Below are 18,333 nucleotides of genomic sequence, written 5' to 3'. Positions count from 1 at the left end.
AGACACGTCATTAATCCGAGCTCAAGAAGAATTTTATTTTGATAAAAGCCCCCGAAGCTAGATGCAGGATATCGAACCACGTGCCAAGCCATGAATTGGCCAGCTACCACACGGTGACTCAAATGGGCCAAAACTAGATCTGAATAATATATATGGGCTCCAATGGAGTTGTGAGATTATATATATTTGCCACCAACCTTACCCAAAATAATTAAGGCTGTTGTTAATTAATTAAGGCTTCCTTCATATTATTTAGAATTAAGGCTTCCTTCATATTATTCAGATATTTTGCCCACTTAGAATTAATTAAGGCTTCCTTCATATTATTTAGAATCTGACATGAAGATAATGTCTATGTGAAGGTCTTAAAAGGCTTAGATAAATTGATTAAATAGACATATATACGCGGGATATCAATTGAAACATAAATTTAAAAATTATTTTTAAAAAAGATATATCAAAATAAGATATCAGAAAAAAAAACAATATAAAAAAAATAGGTTGATTGTTGTGGTTTAATTCGGCAAATTCGTGATCTAGACTATAAACTCAGGTTCAATATTGTTTTTCCTTTTAAATTTATATACAAAATTTAAAAAAAGCAAAAAAAAACATAGACCATCTCATTAACCAAATCATTCTGAATAGTACAAATTTGGTTGCCGAAAATAGAATGAACAATGAATTTCTATCTCATCACTAGAATTCAGCAACCCTTCCTCTTCTCTCTCTAAATAGGTACAAAACAAATAATGCAAATGAACTTGGTGTATCAATTTTTTTTTTTTTTTTTTAAAAGACCTAAATTGTATAAATTGTATTTTTTAAAAGATCACGGATCTAAGTGTATTTTTCATGCATTTTCTGCCATGCCTTCTATATTTGATATCTTTTTTATTTTGTTTTTTTTAATTTCACCTTTAACTAAAAATTTAGATGCAATTAGTCTTTAATTAGGATTAAAATAATATATAAAACTTTGAGGAATAAACAATATATCCTTGATTTTTTTTTTTGTGAATGTGTGAATATTGTCGGCTAAACAGTAAACACCCCCACCCTTTTAGATTTGCACTTCATTAGTCGGGCACCAAATATTAGTCGGGCGCCAAATATTGCAACAATACAAACTAACGTATTTCAAGTATTGACTAAATTCCAAAGGCCTGCTGCATCAAAAGAATTGCCACTCCACCAATGCTGTCCTTGTTCACAGAACACGTCTCCAATTCTCATCCCTTCTGGAGCGCTGTCCTCTGCAAAAAGACTTTTGATGGGCTCTTGGTCAGATTCTGACCCCGAACGGAGACATCCGGTGTTGCTCGATACATTAATTTCTTTGTCATCTAACAAGCTTTCCCACCACATACTTTCAACTTCAATAATATCGGAAGGGGATAATGCTGATGAAGACCATGGCTTACAAAGATCGTACCCATATTGAAAACCACCATTGAAAAATGGAATACCTTTTCCTCCTAACCAGCATAAACTTTTGAATTTATGAGGTCGAGGCTTTATTATGCTGGCTTTTGGTTCTGGTTTTGTTTGAGCTTCTCTGGTGCCAGAAACCACCTTCTTACGCAGGTTTGTGTTCCAATAATTCTTTAAATCATTTGCTGTTCTTCCTGGAAGTCTACCAGCAATCAATGACCACCTGTGTAACAAAACATAATGTAGTTTGTATATATGTACATATATCGCGCAACATATGTGAAATTAATTGAGGTAATTATAACTGAATGAAGAATTTCCCTTTATAATCTAATTGGCTTCAATTCGATACAATTGGTTTTCTTATCATTAAAAAAAATTCCTCTTTATAATCCAAAATACTTTAGCTTCCAAGTGAAGTACCGATTTTGAACTCTCCCCTAAGCTATATGGCTTCGATCTACTTGAGAGTGATTCGGTCAACGCTGTTTAATAGATGGAAGACTCTGGTCAGGACCGACCATGGAGATTTCAAGGCTTGTTTAGCAGGATTACAATTTTGATTAGTAATTTAGACTGTGGTTTTCAGCATCTCAATAGAGAAAGGAACTCTATTGCTGAAGGGCTGGAAAACTAAGGTCACAGACAGCATGGCCTTTTGGCTTGGATATTTTGAGCTTTGTAACTGTGTAATTTCTTAGAGCCACTTTCTTGTTGGCTCCTTCCAATAATATTTCATCAACTTTCTAAATAAAGTAAGCTTCGATCAATTCAAGCCTTCAAACTTTCTCGTTTCTCCCTCTCTCTCTTACAAGAATTTCTTTTATTTTTGCTATTAGCTGCCATTGGTGATTTTTATTAGATCACTAGCAATATAGTCTACCACTTCTTCATCTCTTGTTTTTTACATCTTTTTCTTCAACAATCTCAGATCGAGTATTGATACTTCCATGCAAGGTTTGCAATGCATGTAATATATAATATATTTACACATTTTCACTTGCCTATTGCCAAGCAACCTGTGTAGCTTGATAATCAAGTCTTCTTCGTCCTCAGAATACTGTCCTCTCTTGATACCTGGCTTGAGATAATTCAACCACCTCAACCTGCAGCTTTTCCTGCATCTATTCAAGCCTGCAAATGAAAATTAAGAATCAGTGTACAGTTTTTCGAAGTGTCCAGCTAGTTGAATATTCTTTGTCGCTGTAACCAAACACGAGAGACTATACTCGATATAGGCATATAAACATGAGAAAATCTATTGATTTACAAGCATGAACGAAGTCATTTACATACCTGCATTGGAAGAAACTTGATGCCATCTTCCTTCACCATATTTCTCAACGCAATCCCTTAGAAGTATATCTTCCTCCCTGGTCCATGCACCTTTCCTTATTCCTGATGAACTCACCATAGTGCCTCTTATGTAGTCTATTTCCCACCTAATTAAAGCTAGCAAGTCTAAATACAAACAAGCGAAGTACATTTACATCACACTCACTCCAAACTATCATATATATATATATATATATATATAGTACTGTTATTACCACGACAATTTTGTAGTTTCAAACAACAGCGATATGCATGGAAACGGTTCTTGCAATCATCAGCTACCAGTCCAACAATTTCAAACGGGTAAATAACGTTTTTAGTGGAAACGGTGCAAATTGTGTAGTAGTTTCAAACAACAGCGATATGCATGGAAACCGTGCAAATTGTCTACTAGTGCTAGTGCTCAACTAACAATCAATTGGAAGGATTATGAAATCCATCCAAGAGGCAAGACGGGCAAACACCATCTAAATTCACCCGATTGTTCCATGCAGCCTTTAATAAAGAACCCTATTATTACAAGTGACTCACCTTCACACTTCTTACCTAGTTAACAAAAATCTAAATGTTGTGGCGTTTTTATGAAGCAAATTGCAACTATACTCCATTGTGGACGCGTACTGAGTGCACTGTGAAATCATTGTGCATTAAGTGTGTTTTTTTCGTTCCTATTTTTTTTTCCAGCTTTATTTTTATTGGACCAAGTTGAAGGCCAATTTAAATTAAATTATAAAAGAAAGACAAAATTGAAGCATAGAGGACTAAAGTTAAAGGGTGAGGAAAATAGGTGACAACCTCAAAGTTTGTAAAAAAAGTTCAGTTTGGTCCTTATTCTTTCTAATTTATTTTTTTCTTTGTCCCCTTTTATTTTTGAAATCTCAATTTCAATCTAGAGCTTTATTTTTTTTTAATTTTTCAATTCTTGATTTAGGAGAGAATAAAGGAAGTGACTAGATTCTGGTAGTAAAGAGAGAAAGTCTCGATTAACATTGATTTAAACTATAAAACGTCAATCTTGGTGTCAATGGATTTAATTCAATGAATGGAGTCACACCTAGGTGTGATTTGGCCTTCCCGTCATCGAAATGGTAAATCTAAACTCGAGAAGAGTTATAGTTTCAAGTTGATTTTGAATTTGTAGACTAGTTTTTAGTTTAAGTTGGTCCATGCATTCTACAAGTTTGTAATTTTAAGCCATGAGAGTATTTTTGGTGTTGCTATTTGGGTTGACGAATGCGACAACGCTTTTCATGGACCTGATGAATTGGGTTTTCTAGATATACCATAACAAATTTGTTGTAGTATTTATAGACGACATATTGATCTATACGTTAAATTGAATAAATGTGACTTATGGCTGGAAAAGGGTAACATTCTTGGGATATGTCATTTTTGCAAAAGGCATCCTTGTAAACCACCAGAAGATTGAAGCAGTCCTAAGATGGGAAAGACCAACTATAGTGACCTAAATACGTAGCTTCCTAGAACTTGAGGGATATTACAAGAGGTTTATTGAGGGGTTTTCTTTGATAGCAACTCATTTGATATGATTAACAAGAAATGATAAGAAATTTGAGTGGTCAAAAGAGTGTGAAGAATGTTTTGAAAAACTAAAGAAGAGGCTTACCACTGCCCTTGTGATGACACTTCCATCAGGAACTAAGGGCTTTATGGTTTATAGCGATGCCTCAAGAAAAAGGGCTTAAATGTGTTTTAATGCAACATGGGAAAGTGATCACCTATGCATTGAGGTAATTGAAAATACATGAGGTAAATTACCTAGTATATGACCTAGAATTAGCTGTTATGATATTTTCCCTAATGGTATGGAGACATTACCTCTACTAGTCTCGAGTCCAAATCTTCATCGACTATAAAAGTTTGAAGTATCTAATTTCGCAAAAAGAGTTAAATATTTGACAAAGAAGATGGATATAACTCATTAAAGACTATGATTGTACCATAAAATACCATCACAGAAAGGCGAACATGGTAACGAATGCTTTTGGTTGAAAAAATAAAATGACTCTAAATAAGATACCTATATGAGAGGAACGATCACTAATAGAGCTGGGGGGATTGGAGACCCGGTTGGACACCAATTTTGAAGGGGTGTTAATAACATAATTAACAATACAACTGACATATTGAGAATATTTATTACAAGCCTAATACAAAGATAGTAAGGGGTCTAAAATAAGAAGTAAAGTGGATGCTGGGATTGAAACCCCGTTTTGAATAACAAATAATGGTGTTGATGATGGGACAAAATGGGTATATACCTAACAGAGGAGTGGTCAAACAAAAGGCATTACAAAAGGCACATAAGTCCAAATTTGCTATACATCTAGGTAGTACTAAAATATACCAGGATTTAAAATGACACTATTAGTGGCCCAACATGAAAAGAGAGATAACTTAGTATGTGGCGAAGTGTGGTATTTGTTAACAAGTTAAAGTGGAACACCAAAGGCTAGTAGGACTGTTACAACCTTTGCCAATTCCTGAATGAAATTGGGAAATGATCACCAAGGATTTCATGTTGGGCCTACCTAGAGGAAAAAAAAAAGGAATGATGCAATATGAGTCATCGTAGATTGCTTAACAAAGTCTGCTATGTTTCTACTAGTTTAGATGATGGACCTCATAGATAAACTTCCTAAAATTTATGTGAATAAAGTAATATGACTTCATGGAATCCCTATATCCATCATCTCATATTAGGATCCTAGGTTTACCTCTTGCTTTTGGTCGAGCATACAACACGTCCTGGAAACAAGGTTGAATATGAGCACTGCATTCCACCCCTAGACTGATAGGCCAATCTGAAAGGGTCATTCAAATCCTAAAAGATTTATTGAGAATGTGGACTTTAGAGTTTGGAGGAAACTAGAAACAACACATAACATTAGTGGAATTTACATACAACAATAGTTATCAAATAACAATAGGAATGACCCCATATGAAGACCTATACGATAGGAAGTATAGAACTTCCTTGTGATTTGAAGAGGTTAGGGATAAAAAACTGCATGGTGCAAAATTAATCCAGGTTACTACTAAAAAGGTAAGAGTCATCAAAGATCAGATAAAAGCTACTCAAAATAGATAAAATAAATATGCAAATATCCAAAGAAGACCCCTCGAGTTTAACATAGAAAACAAAGTATTTCTAAAGGTGGCCCTGTGGAAGAATATATTGAGATTCAAATTGAAAGGCAAGTTAAATACCAGATTCATTGGGCCCTTTAAAATCCTGAGATGCATTGGACTCGTAGCCTATAAAGTAGATTTGCCCCCACAATTGGCCAAAGTTCATAATGTATTCTACGTCTCCTTGTTGTGAAAGGACAATGTAGGCCCTACATGAGTGCTACCATAAATTCCAATAGAGGTCAAAGAAGACTTAACTCTTAAAGTGCAACCAATAAAGATTCTAGATTGGAGAGAGAAAGAATTGCAGAACAAGAGGATCCCCATCGTTAGGACCTTATGGTGGAGCTCATAAAACAAATAAGAAACCTGAGAGAAGGAATCTGAAATGAGGAAGAAGTATCTCGAACTATTTAAAAAACCAGGTGTTAGAACCTAATTTTAGCCTGTTGGTTTTTAATTTAATTTTACGAATATTAAAATGTAAAATTAAAAGATTTGGGATTTATTTTGATGAAAAGTATGATTTGCCAAATTGCGCAAAAACTAGGGACTTCAATGTGCTTTTGCCGTTCTATCCTTATCATCAAGATAATGATAGTTGTCGCGGGGTGCGCGACGTCGCGGCGATCGTCCACCCTCAAATGTGTTGTGATGGGGGGTATATATCTAGTAAATATGGTGAGACAAGGAGTTCTTTGTCTCTTAGCAGTGAAAAATGGTGTGGGAGTCGCCACCTAGTATCTTGGTCACTAGGAACCCTAACTGGTCTCAGAGATCGGGCACGGGGACTGGTTGCGTAAAGGGAAGGTATTAGCACCCCAAATACGCCCTACCTAAGGTAAGCTGCATTGTTTATTTGTCTGATAAAATTCAAGGTCTCGTTGTGTTTCCTAGTTGTTGGGTCGTCCATGGTTCAAGAAAAGTCCTCCTCAATAAAGAGGTCCTTATCTTATCGGGTAAAAACCTAACCGTTCTAATGTCTATGTATGCTGGTCCGTCTATGGTTCAAGAAAAGTCCTCCTCAATAAGGAGGTCCTTATCTTATCGGGTAAAACCTAACCGTTCTAATGTCTATGTAAAAAAAGCTATATTTTTAATATCAGGAATACATTTTACGTATAAATTCTTAATCCCAAATACTAAAAGAAGACAAAAAGATTTTTTTTAGAATTTTTGAAATATTGGCCTAGTTCTCATGGCTTGAATAAACTGGTTATTAAAGCCAAAATGCATGCTAATACATATATTGATTTTTGAAATTTCCTTTGTTGTGTGAAAATATGTTGTTATAATATTTATATATATATATTGGAGAGACTAGGCCGTATGCATGAAAACAAAACATTTTTTTTTGTAATTATGTATTTTTTGATGTTTTGACGCAAATCGGGTATTTTAATACTGGGTTTGTATTCTTACAGTATAAAAATATAACCAAATATTAATCCACTTTGATAAAACAAATGCAGAAAAATCAACAATATTTTTAAAGATATTTTTAGAAAATTTTTGAAAGCAAAAGACATTTTTTTGCTTTGAAAATCTTTGATGTTTTGATGAAAACCGGGTATTTTAAAACTGGATTTTGTATCTTTACGATATAAAAATACAAACCAACATTAAACCACTTTGATAAAAATATGCAAAAAAAAATCAACCATATTTTTTTAGATTTTTCCAAATATATATATATTTTTAATTATCATATTTTATATATATATATATATATATATATATATATATATATATATATATATATATATATACATATATACACACATATATTATAACATATTATAATATATAATATATAATATAAAAACAAATCGGGCTGGGACGGACCAAATAAATGGGCCGGACTCAGCCCAACAAAGAAAGGTTGGGCCGATCTCGGCCCAGACTGGGTTGGGCCGATCTCGGCCCAACAGGCCATCAGGCTTCTTCTGTGACGGGATACTGTACACAACAGTGACTGAGATACTGTACACAAATAGTGACAGGGTACTGTGCATAAATAGTGACCGGGTTACTGTGCATAAGCACAGTAACCCGTTAATTAATTAGGTGGCTACTGTGCACCTGCACAGTAACATGTTAATTAATTAGACCTGCATAGTAACCGGGGGAATTAATTAGCCGGTTACTGTGCCCCTGCACAGTAACCGGGGGAATTAATTTCTTGCTTGCAGAACGTGCACAGTGCACGTTCTGCATGCAAGAAGATGAACAGGGGAAGAGTTACCTGCGACGATGAGCTTGGGTAGAGGAGCTGACAGTGGTGCTGGTGGTGGTTTTGCTGGTGGTTGCTGACCGAAGGTTGGCTCTTCTTCTTCTCTACTGCTTCTGTGTTATTTCTCCTCTCCTCTCTCTCTTCTTTTTTTTTTTTCTCCCCTATCTTGTGTCTGTTCTCTTCTCTATTTATAGGAAAAAATGGAGCAGGTGCGCCTTCAATCACGCAACGGCTGGTCGGCCAGTGACCCGTTCGGTGGTCTAAAGGTGTGGGGCTTCGGTGGGGACGAGGAGAGAGAGGCGGGATGGTTTTTTTGAAAAATGGTTTTTGTCTTCTGTTGTTGTTTGACGGGGGAAGGAGGAAGATGAACAGTGTCGTTCAAAACGACACTGTTCTGGCCTTCCTCTTTTTTTTTTTTTTTTTTTTTTTTTTAAAACCTCCTTTGGCTATTTATTTTATTTCATTTATTTGGGGACCCAAAAATGGGTTACAACAGATGCCCCCTCTTTATAAAGCTTACGGAGCAGAGGTTCTGCGCAGTAAGTTTTATAAAGATAAACCAAAACTGAGCTCCCGAAACTGATTTGGTCGGAGCTCGATTGCTCTGAAACTTTGTCCTTACAACAATCCTCTTTAACCCAAAAACTATGATCAAAATTTAGTCATCTCGAGATCCCTTCTGGTGATCTCCTTTAACCCCAAAAACTTGGAATCTCATCTGGCGATTCCTTTACCCATAACCAAATACAAAAACACGTATCTGGTCTCATTATTATGGGTGACCTATCCAGGAAAAATGATGGTCTCATTGTATGGGTGACCTACCCAAGAAAAATGATGGTCTCATTGTATGGGTGACGAACCCAAGAAAATGATGGTCTCATTGTATGGGTGACGAACCCAAGAAAAATGATGGTCTCATTGTATGGGTGACGAACCCAAGAAAAATGATGGTCTCATTGTATGGGTGACCTACCCAAGAAAAATAATGGTCTCATTGTATGGGTGACCTACCCAAGAAAAATGATGGTCTCATTGTATGGGTGACGAACCCAAGAAAAATGATGGTCTCATTGTATGGGTGACCTACCCAAGAAAAATAATGGTCTCATTGTATGGGTGACCTACCCAAGAAAAATGATGGTCTCATTGTATGGGTGACGAACCCAAGAAAAATGATGGTCTTATTGTATGGGTGACGAACCCAAGAAAAATGATGGTCTCATTGTATGGGTGACCTACCCAAGGGGAAGAATTCTTAGTAAACTCCATGCTTTTCTAAGAAATAGTTTCAATACGAGGTCCCTTCTAGCGACCTTCCTTGATGAATGTCGAAGTACGAGATCCTTTCTGGTGATCTCAAATAACTTGAAATCCCATCGGGCAATTCCTTTTACCTCAGCTAAAACATGAAGTTCCTTCTGGCGACCTTCATCGAAATACAAGATCCCTTCTTGCGATCTCCTTTATCCAAACAACTTGGAATCCCATCTGGCGATTCCTTTTATACAAAAGCTGAAATTTAAGGTCCCTTCTGGCGACCTCCATCGAAATACGAGATCCCTTCTGGCGATCTTAACAACTTGGAATCCCATTTGGCGATTCCTTTTTACCGAATGCTATCGATGTCGTTCTTCCTGCTGGCATGGTTTGAAAACCATTATCTTATCTTCTTGTTGTTCTAGAATCAACTCAATGATTCTTTCTTCGTCCATAATCTTGTTGGAATGCGCTAAGATCTCCTTCTGTAACGATCCAAAAAAAACATACATGCAATGATTTATGATTAGATGCAATGCATGCATTCGTACCTGGTTTTGAAACATAGGCCCCATCCTCTTCTTCTAGTTCATGAGACTCCATCTTAACATGAACTTTACTTTTGAAGTCGTATGTTGAATTCATCTCTCGTGTTGCCTATCATATTCTTGGAGAAGAAGTCTTTGACTTTCTTCAAGTAGTCCTTTTCTCAAAATGTATGACTTGTATTTGCCTCTTTGTCATGCTTTTGTCAAATGCTTTAGCTTGATTTTCAAAACTATGGGCTTCCCACCAATTTTAAACACGTAAAACTTTTCAAAAAAACAACTCGTTTTGCCCCCAGTGTAGGGGTGTGATCCTAGTCTGGGCTTTTATTCATTCAGCCAATGATAAACTTTTTTAGTGCGTGAAGGGATAATGATGATTTTTTTTTTCAAAATGCACATTGTTATGGTTGGTAAAGACAATTACAGATGATTATAAAGTGACCACTTAATCATTTATCCATTCATTACGCTATCAGAGGTAGGGATGTACTTTAGGGTTAGCTTTTCTTAAATTTCATATTAAACCATTTTATGATATAACCACTCAAACTTGTTCAAAAAGTGCATAATCTCATCATTTATTAAAAAAGGTAGGCTCAAAGACAAACATAAAATCTGGCTGAAAACATGAGTCCTGATTGCTAAATAGAGAAAATAAAAGCAATGACAAAAGCAAATGACAAAAACATGCTAAGGCAAATAAAGTTGTTTTACATTTTGAAAACTACGAGAAGTTCTTGGGTCAACCCGTTCTGGAAAGTCAACCGAGGCAATGCTTCATCTTCCTTCCCCACTTGCGTTTCCTTGTCTTCTCCTTCGATCTCGCCTTCTTCATTATTGACGATTCTTGACCAAGGTTTTCCAACCCTTTATCCCCTATTACTTTTGTCATGACCAGGCAATGGATTTGAATTGATATTGGGTGTGTCTTCAAACGACACCCATCCTACCTTGATGAGCTTCAACAACATGTTCTTGAAAGCATAGCACGTTTCAAGACAATGTCCGGGAATACCAGCATGGTACTCGCAAGTCAACTCGGGCTTATACCAGATGGGGAATGGTGGTTGTAGTGGTAATGTAGGGATAGGAGCTATTTGTCCAATGCTCAGTAGTTTGGCATACATTTCCTTCAAAGGCATGGGTAATGGCGGTAGTTGTTCTGCAATGTACCTTGTATTTGGTCTTTGGTAGTTGTTTTGGTTGTTTGACTGGTTATTTGCTCGATTAGAGGAAAATGGTTTGTTAAAGTTTATGTGGGCAACATGAGAGGTAGGTATTTGTGGGTTGAGTGAATCCACTATATTGCCCTTGGACCCACATTCAAAGTCGTAAATGTGACCTTCCATTTTTCTTCCAATAAAACCCTTCGCCTCCAATGGCTCAACTATACGTCCAGCTTTAATCCCTTGCTCTATTCTTTCAGCTATGCGTACCGCATCGTAGAAATGCTGAGATGAGCTACCCATTAGGTGCTCATAATATGGTGTTTTAAAGGTATTGGCAAACAAGGTCACCATCTCCGTTTCTATCAAAGGGGGTTGGACATGCATTGCCTCATCCCTCCACCTTTGCGCATAGGCCCTTACCGACTCTTGGCTCCTTTTCTCCATTGACATTAGACTTGTTCGATCAGGAGCGATTTCCATGTTAAACTTGTACTGCTTAAGGAAAGCCTCCATCAAGTCTCTCCAGCTCCTGATCCTGACACTGTCTAACCTCATGTACCAACTCAAAGCGGATCCTGTTAGGCTATCTTGAAAGAAATAGATTAGCAATTTATCGTTATGGATTACTTCCGCCATTTTGTTGCAGTAGGATCGAAGGTGAGTGTTTGGGCATTCCAAACCGGTATACTTAATGAATTCTGGTATCCGGAAATCTTTTGGCACCGCAATGTTTGGTACCAAACATACTTCGGATGCTCGTATAGGGTTAAACCAGTCATTACCCTCAACTGCCCTTAATCTTTCTTCCAAAGCAAACAGCTTGTCTTGGTCCATCAAACTAGGAGACCTATTATCCGGGATTCCCTCCGCTGTTAAGTCCACAGTGATTGGAGCGTGAGTTGGCTGGATAGGGGTGATAGGCACAAAATGTTGTTCATTGGCCGAGTTTGCCCCCTGGTTTTGAGATGCTTGAGGGATGTGAGCTACTGGCGCTCCTTCATGTTGTGCTGATGTTCCCTCCCCATTCTTAGCTCTTAAAAGCTGCTCGAGTAAGTCGGTTAGCCGAGAAACTTCATTTTTTACGGACTCCAACGCGGTCTGATAATGTGACTCTAAGTGAGCTCTTTCTTCGTTCTCCATTCTTGATCTAGACCGGGTGTGGTGGACTTTGGATGTGGGACCTATGTTTCATGATCTGGCGTGCGTGGAAAAATGTAAAAGAATGTATGATAAAGAACAATGCATGATGCATATATGATGTGAGCTGAAAAGACCTGAAAACCAAATGCCTTATGGTTAGGTTTTGTCTTATGCAAAAATATTTTGTGGAGCATACACCCTATAGCCGGTTCTAATTCTTTTATGCTTGACGAGGGTAGGTTGGCTATTCAGTCTCTAAAAGGGTCTCTTGCTGTCCCAGTGATTGCCCTCGTGGAGGCAATATGGGGGCTTGTAGGCAATGAGATGGCACATGTACCAACTATTACCAGTCTAAGCACTCAGCGAAGAGTTGGGGTTTACACAAACTTAAACCTTGACTAACAGTCGTAAGGTAAGCTGCTAGTCCCCCACTTAACTTTAAAGTTTGTGTGTGCTCTCAATAATCAAAGTATGTAAGGCATGTAACAGTTCTATAAGATGTATGAGACAGTTCTATACAAATGCATGAACAATGTGTAAAAATATTTAAAGCATATAAGCAGATAACAAAAGGAAAGGCATATTAACAATAAACACACGAAAACAAAAACAAATCAGACAAAAACAAAGCTTAGTCCACAAGGTCCCAGTGGAGTCGCCATTCTGTCGCGGGGTGCGCGACGTCGCGGCGATCGTCCACCCTCAAATGTGTTGTGATGGGGGGTATATATCTAGTAAATATGGTGAGACAAGGAGTTCTTTGTCTCTTAGCAGTGAAAAATGGTGTGGGAGTCGCCACCTAGTATCTTGGTCACTAGGAACCCTAACTGGTCTCAGAGATCGGGCACGGGGACTGGTTGCGTAAAGGGAAGGTATTAGCACCCCAAATACGCCCTACCTAAGGTAAGCTGCATTGTTTATTTGTCTGATAAAATTCAAGGTCTCGTTGTGTTTCCTAGTTGTTGGGTCGTCCATGGTTCAAGAAAAGTCCTCCTCAATAAAGAGGTCCTTATCTTATCGGGTAAAAACCTAACCGTTCTAATGTCTATGTATGCTGGTCCGTCTATGGTTCAAGAAAAGTCCTCCTCAATAAGGAGGTCCTTATCTTATCGGGTAAAACCTAACCGTTCTAATGTCTATGTAAAAAAAGCTATATTTTTAATATCAGGAATACATTTTACGTATAAATTCTTAATCCCAAATACTAAAAGAAGACAAAAAGATTTTTTTTAGAATTTTTGAAATATTGGCCTAGTTCTCATGGCTTGAATAAACTGGTTATTAAAGCCAAAATGCATGCTAATACATATATTGATTTTTGAAATTTCCTTTGTTGTGTGAAAATATGTTGTTATAATATTTATATATATATATTGGAGAGACTAGGCCGTATGCATGAAAACAAAACATTTTTTTTTGTAATTATGTATTTTTTGATGTTTTGACGCAAATCGGGTATTTTAATACTGGGTTTGTATTCTTACAGTATAAAAATATAACCAAATATTAATCCACTTTGATAAAACAAATGCAGAAAAATCAACAATATTTTTAAAGATATTTTTAGAAAATTTTTGAAAGCAAAAGACATTTTTTTGCTTTGAAAATCTTTGATGTTTTGATGAAAACCGGGTATTTTAAAACTGGATTTTGTATCTTTACGATATAAAAATACAAACCAACATTAAACCACTTTGATAAAAATATGCAAAAAAAAATCAACCATATTTTTTTAGATTTTTCCAAATATATATATATTTTTAATTATCATATTTTATATATATATATATATATATATATATATATATATATATATATACATATATACACACATATATTATAACATATTATAATATATAATATATAATATAAAAACAAATCGGGCTGGGACGGACCAAATAAATGGGCCGGACTCAGCCCAACAAAGAAAGGTTGGGCCGATCTCGGCCCAGACTGGGTTGGGCCGATCTCGGCCCAACAGGCCATCAGGCTTCTTCTGTGACGGGATACTGTACACAACAGTGACTGAGATACTGTACACAAATAGTGACAGGGTACTGTGCATAAATAGTGACCGGGTTACTGTGCATAAGCACAGTAACCCGTTAATTAATTAGGTGGCTACTGTGCACCTGCACAGTAACATGTTAATTAATTAGACCTGCATAGTAACCGGGGGAATTAATTAGCCGGTTACTGTGCCCCTGCACAGTAACCGGGGGAATTAATTTCTTGCTTGCAGAACGTGCACAGTGCACGTTCTGCATGCAAGAAGATGAACAGGGGAAGAGTTACCTGCGACGATGAGCTTGGGTAGAGGAGCTGACAGTGGTGCTGGTGGTGGTTTTGCTGGTGGTTGCTGACCGAAGGTTGGCTCTTCTTCTTCTCTACTGCTTCTGTGTTATTTCTCCTCTCCTCTCTCTCTTCTTTTTTTTTTTTCTCCCCTATCTTGTGTCTGTTCTCTTCTCTATTTATAGGAAAAAATGGAGCAGGTGCGCCTTCAATCACGCAACGGCTGGTCGGCCAGTGACCCGTTCGGTGGTCTAAAGGTGTGGGGCTTCGGTGGGGACGAGGAGAGAGAGGCGGGATGGTTTTTTTGAAAAATGGTTTTTGTCTTCTGTTGTTGTTTGACGGGGGAAGGAGGAAGATGAACAGTGTCGTTCAAAACGACACTGTTCTGGCCTTCCTCTTTTTTTTTTTTTTTTTTTTTTTTTTAAAACCTCCTTTGGCTATTTATTTTATTTCATTTATTTGGGGACCCAAAAATGGGTTACAACAATAGTTATCCACTTTCGAATTTGATTCTTAATCAAATTCAAATTTCAAAAAAGAGAATGAGTTTGTTTGAGATTTTATTTCTTACACGCGATGAGACTCTTGCACTATAAATACAGATCTCAGTGTATGCACACAGGGGGGAGGCCATTTTTTTTTAAGGGAGACATTTTAAAAAAAGGAGGCCAATACTTAAAAAAAATTACGGAGATTACAAAAAAAAACACATCATAAAAAATTATTAAAAAGAAAGGGGGCGGCCAAACCCTATACTAGTAGCAACCGCCCCTCTTAGTTTTAGTCTTCTCTCTTCTTCCCTGGTCTCAGGAACCAGAGACCGTCTTTATCTCCCCCATTTCCTCTTCCTCCCCGCTTCCCTGGCGTTTCCCTTTAAGCTCTCCATCTCCCATCACCAGCCTTGTTTCTCTCGACCGCCACCCTTCAAGGCCACTGCACTTCCTCTCCTCACCTCCCTCTCTACCAAACTAGACCAACCTTTCTCTCCAATCGAGACTCACATCTCAACTGATGGTCAAACTTTCACTCAATTCCTATCCTTTTTCACTCACAGTAGCCATGAACGGCCTTTGGTTGAACCATTGAGCTGCCTTCTCATCCAGCAGTAGCAATTAGTCCCTCAGATCGACTTCTTTTCCCCGATTTCACTGTTATAGTGACAGATCTGGACCGAGACCCAACCAGAGTTGATTGCCATGAAGAAAAGTGAGTAAAATTGCTTTGGCTAATGGTATCCATGTTGGATAACCAAAATGATTGAATGAGATTAGCATTAGTTAGTAATAATAATAATAGTTGCTTTTTTAAAGTAATTATTGATACGCTAAAGTAAGAATAGTGATGTGTCAATTACAATTGTGATTAATGTTTAAGAACCATAAAAAAATTGACCATAGTTAGGAAATAATAATCATTCATGGAAGGATGCCAAATGTACAAGGGTTTCTAGACCATAATACACGTTATTGATTGGTGTTGATTATAGATTAAAGAAAATAATGCGACGTAAGGTCATATGTAGATGTGAAGTAAAATGTTAAGGATAAACTTAGTAGGAAGTCATTAATGAGAATCTATCTATTTAAATTGTTAATATGGTTATAAGTATATGTACATTGTCCAATTATATTATAATAAATTGTTTATACACTTACATTGAATTTGGTTTTTAACAATGATGTCTCATGGCCATGAAACTTAGAAACTTCATCTTAAGTATTTTATGATAAATTATGTAATATTATGAATATGCGACTTGCATTTTGTAACAACTATATAATAGCTACGAATTGATGATTTGCATTTTTGTAAAAACTTATAATGTCGACTTTCAAAGTTGGGATGTGGTTTATGGCATGTATAAACACTTAATGTTATTGATACGATGAAAATGTGCCTCTTTTTGTGATGCTATCGTATGTTATATGTATGTGTGATGTATTGAATCAATGGATATCACGTAATGATATATGGTATCATGCAATGCATCAATGGAACATGAAACTATAAAAAAAATCACCTAATTTCTGGCTTGTTATGAATAATCAGTGTATCATGAATCTATTGAATTTTATGAGACATTACACCAACAACGAGATGGTTGGTTGATGAAGAAGCATTAGAGAGAGGGAGAGAATAAAATTGGCAGAAAAAATAGGGAAAAGATAATGTTTTGCCAGCTTTGCACACTAACTTGTTCGTACTTATTGCTTGGAATCTACCTCTATTCATAGGGGTGGAAGATGGATATTTTGTCTTTTTTAGGGACAAATCTGGGCCATTGATTCGAATTGGAAGGATACCAACCGGTTCAAAATGGTCATCATGAACTGTCAAATTTAACAGTTGAAGGCTCCTGAGTTGGCTTCTTTAGGCTAGTGTCACGGTTGTTGTGGTGTTAATCAGCCAAAAAAAACCATATCGGAGTATAGTAAAGTGTCATGCCATCATGTTAATGTATGGTTTGTCGGGTTTGGCTAAGAGATGAAACATTAAATGCTGTTTGGTCCTAGTTTTTATATTTTCACCAATCTTTTTAGGCTAAAGAGGAAGAAAATAATAAATAGTAACCAGAAGATGCATCGTTTGGTCCTAGTTTTTTTTATTGTTTGATTCAAAACGACATCGTTTTGGTCAAAACATGTCGTTTCATTTAAATGAAATGACATTGTTTTGGCTTTCAGGGTTTTAATTTAGGAATTTGACCAAAGTTTAATTTGTTCGTCTAGCTTTTAACTTCTCTCAATTGCACCCCTAATTGACCTTAAACTTCTAATGTTATGTAATTTTGTCCTTGCTGAACTTCAATTTCAGCCTCGAATTCTTGCGCCCTTTTCATATTAGTTCTTAGTCTTGGATTTATATAGATTAACCCTCAATTGATCATTAAACTTTCATATTTTCTTCAATTTCACCCATGAGTTCAATCAATTAGATTCTTAGAGTTCGATGCCTTTTTCAAAATGATCAGTGGTTGCAAGTTTCTTCAATTTAGCCCTTAATTAACCCCAAAACTTTGATTTTCTTGCTATTTTACTCTTGATTCGAATCAATTAACTTTGTAAAAATTAAATTTGATCCTGTAAAATTTTAATATTCTCAATGAAGCCCAAATTGGTTCTTGAACTAAAATTTTCACCAATTAAGTCCCTAACAAAATTAATTGACCTACTTGAAGTACAATTAAGTCATTGTACCTAATCAAATTCTTTAATTGGATCCAAATTAATTCTTAAACATAATTAAATATTTAATTTGGCTTATAATTAAATCAAATTGACATATTAAAAATTAAATTATATCATTGGACTTAATTTTTATGTAGATTCATCCAATAATAATTTAATTTGACCTTGAATCTGCATTGTTTATCAAGTTTTTGGTACAATGAAATATAGTTATGCTCCAAATTTGTTCATAATTTCACTTGATTTTTTTGTATGTACCTAAAATCTTCTTTGGTTAGCTTTTGTCACATCGTTAGTCCTCTTGCTATTATTATTTATTATTTTATTTTGAAAAGAAAAAAAATATGAATTTAGGGAATAACTCATAAATGGTTTATAACAATATCTAACAATTAATTTCTCTTATTAACATGGACTGTTTTTATATATGAAAGGAACACAACAACAATAACAACAACAATTATTGCAACTGACATTGCGGCCGCCTTAAAAAATTAAATAACGAATTTCTGGTATCTTGTTCTTTGATGGGGAAAGGTATTGTGTAAGGAATCGCCACCTAATACTATGGTCACTAGAAA

The 18,333-nt window shown here is 36.2% G+C and overlaps 1 protein-coding gene across 1 annotated transcript; it reads right to left on the bottom strand.

The window, feature by feature from the left end:
• Window positions 1–1,140: 1,140 nt before the first annotated feature.
• Window positions 1,141–2,854, bottom strand: LOC133670472 (transcription factor MYB1-like). The gene is made up of 3 exons (XM_062090974.1): window positions 2,731–2,854; window positions 2,439–2,568; window positions 1,141–1,657 (listed from the first exon to the last, which is right to left on the bottom strand). Exons 1-3 carry the CDS (start codon window positions 2,846–2,848, stop codon window positions 1,141–1,143), a joined length of 765 nt encoding a protein of 254 aa, XP_061946958.1. The 5' UTR covers window positions 2,849–2,854.
• Window positions 2,855–18,333: the final 15,479 nt, after the last annotated feature.

Source organism: Populus nigra, chromosome 13, assembly GCF_951802175.1.
Source record: "Populus nigra chromosome 13, ddPopNigr1.1, whole genome shotgun sequence".
Classification (NCBI taxonomy): domain Eukaryota; kingdom Viridiplantae; phylum Streptophyta; class Magnoliopsida; order Malpighiales; family Salicaceae; genus Populus; species Populus nigra.
This window is presented reverse-complemented; position numbering and strand designations above follow the sequence as displayed.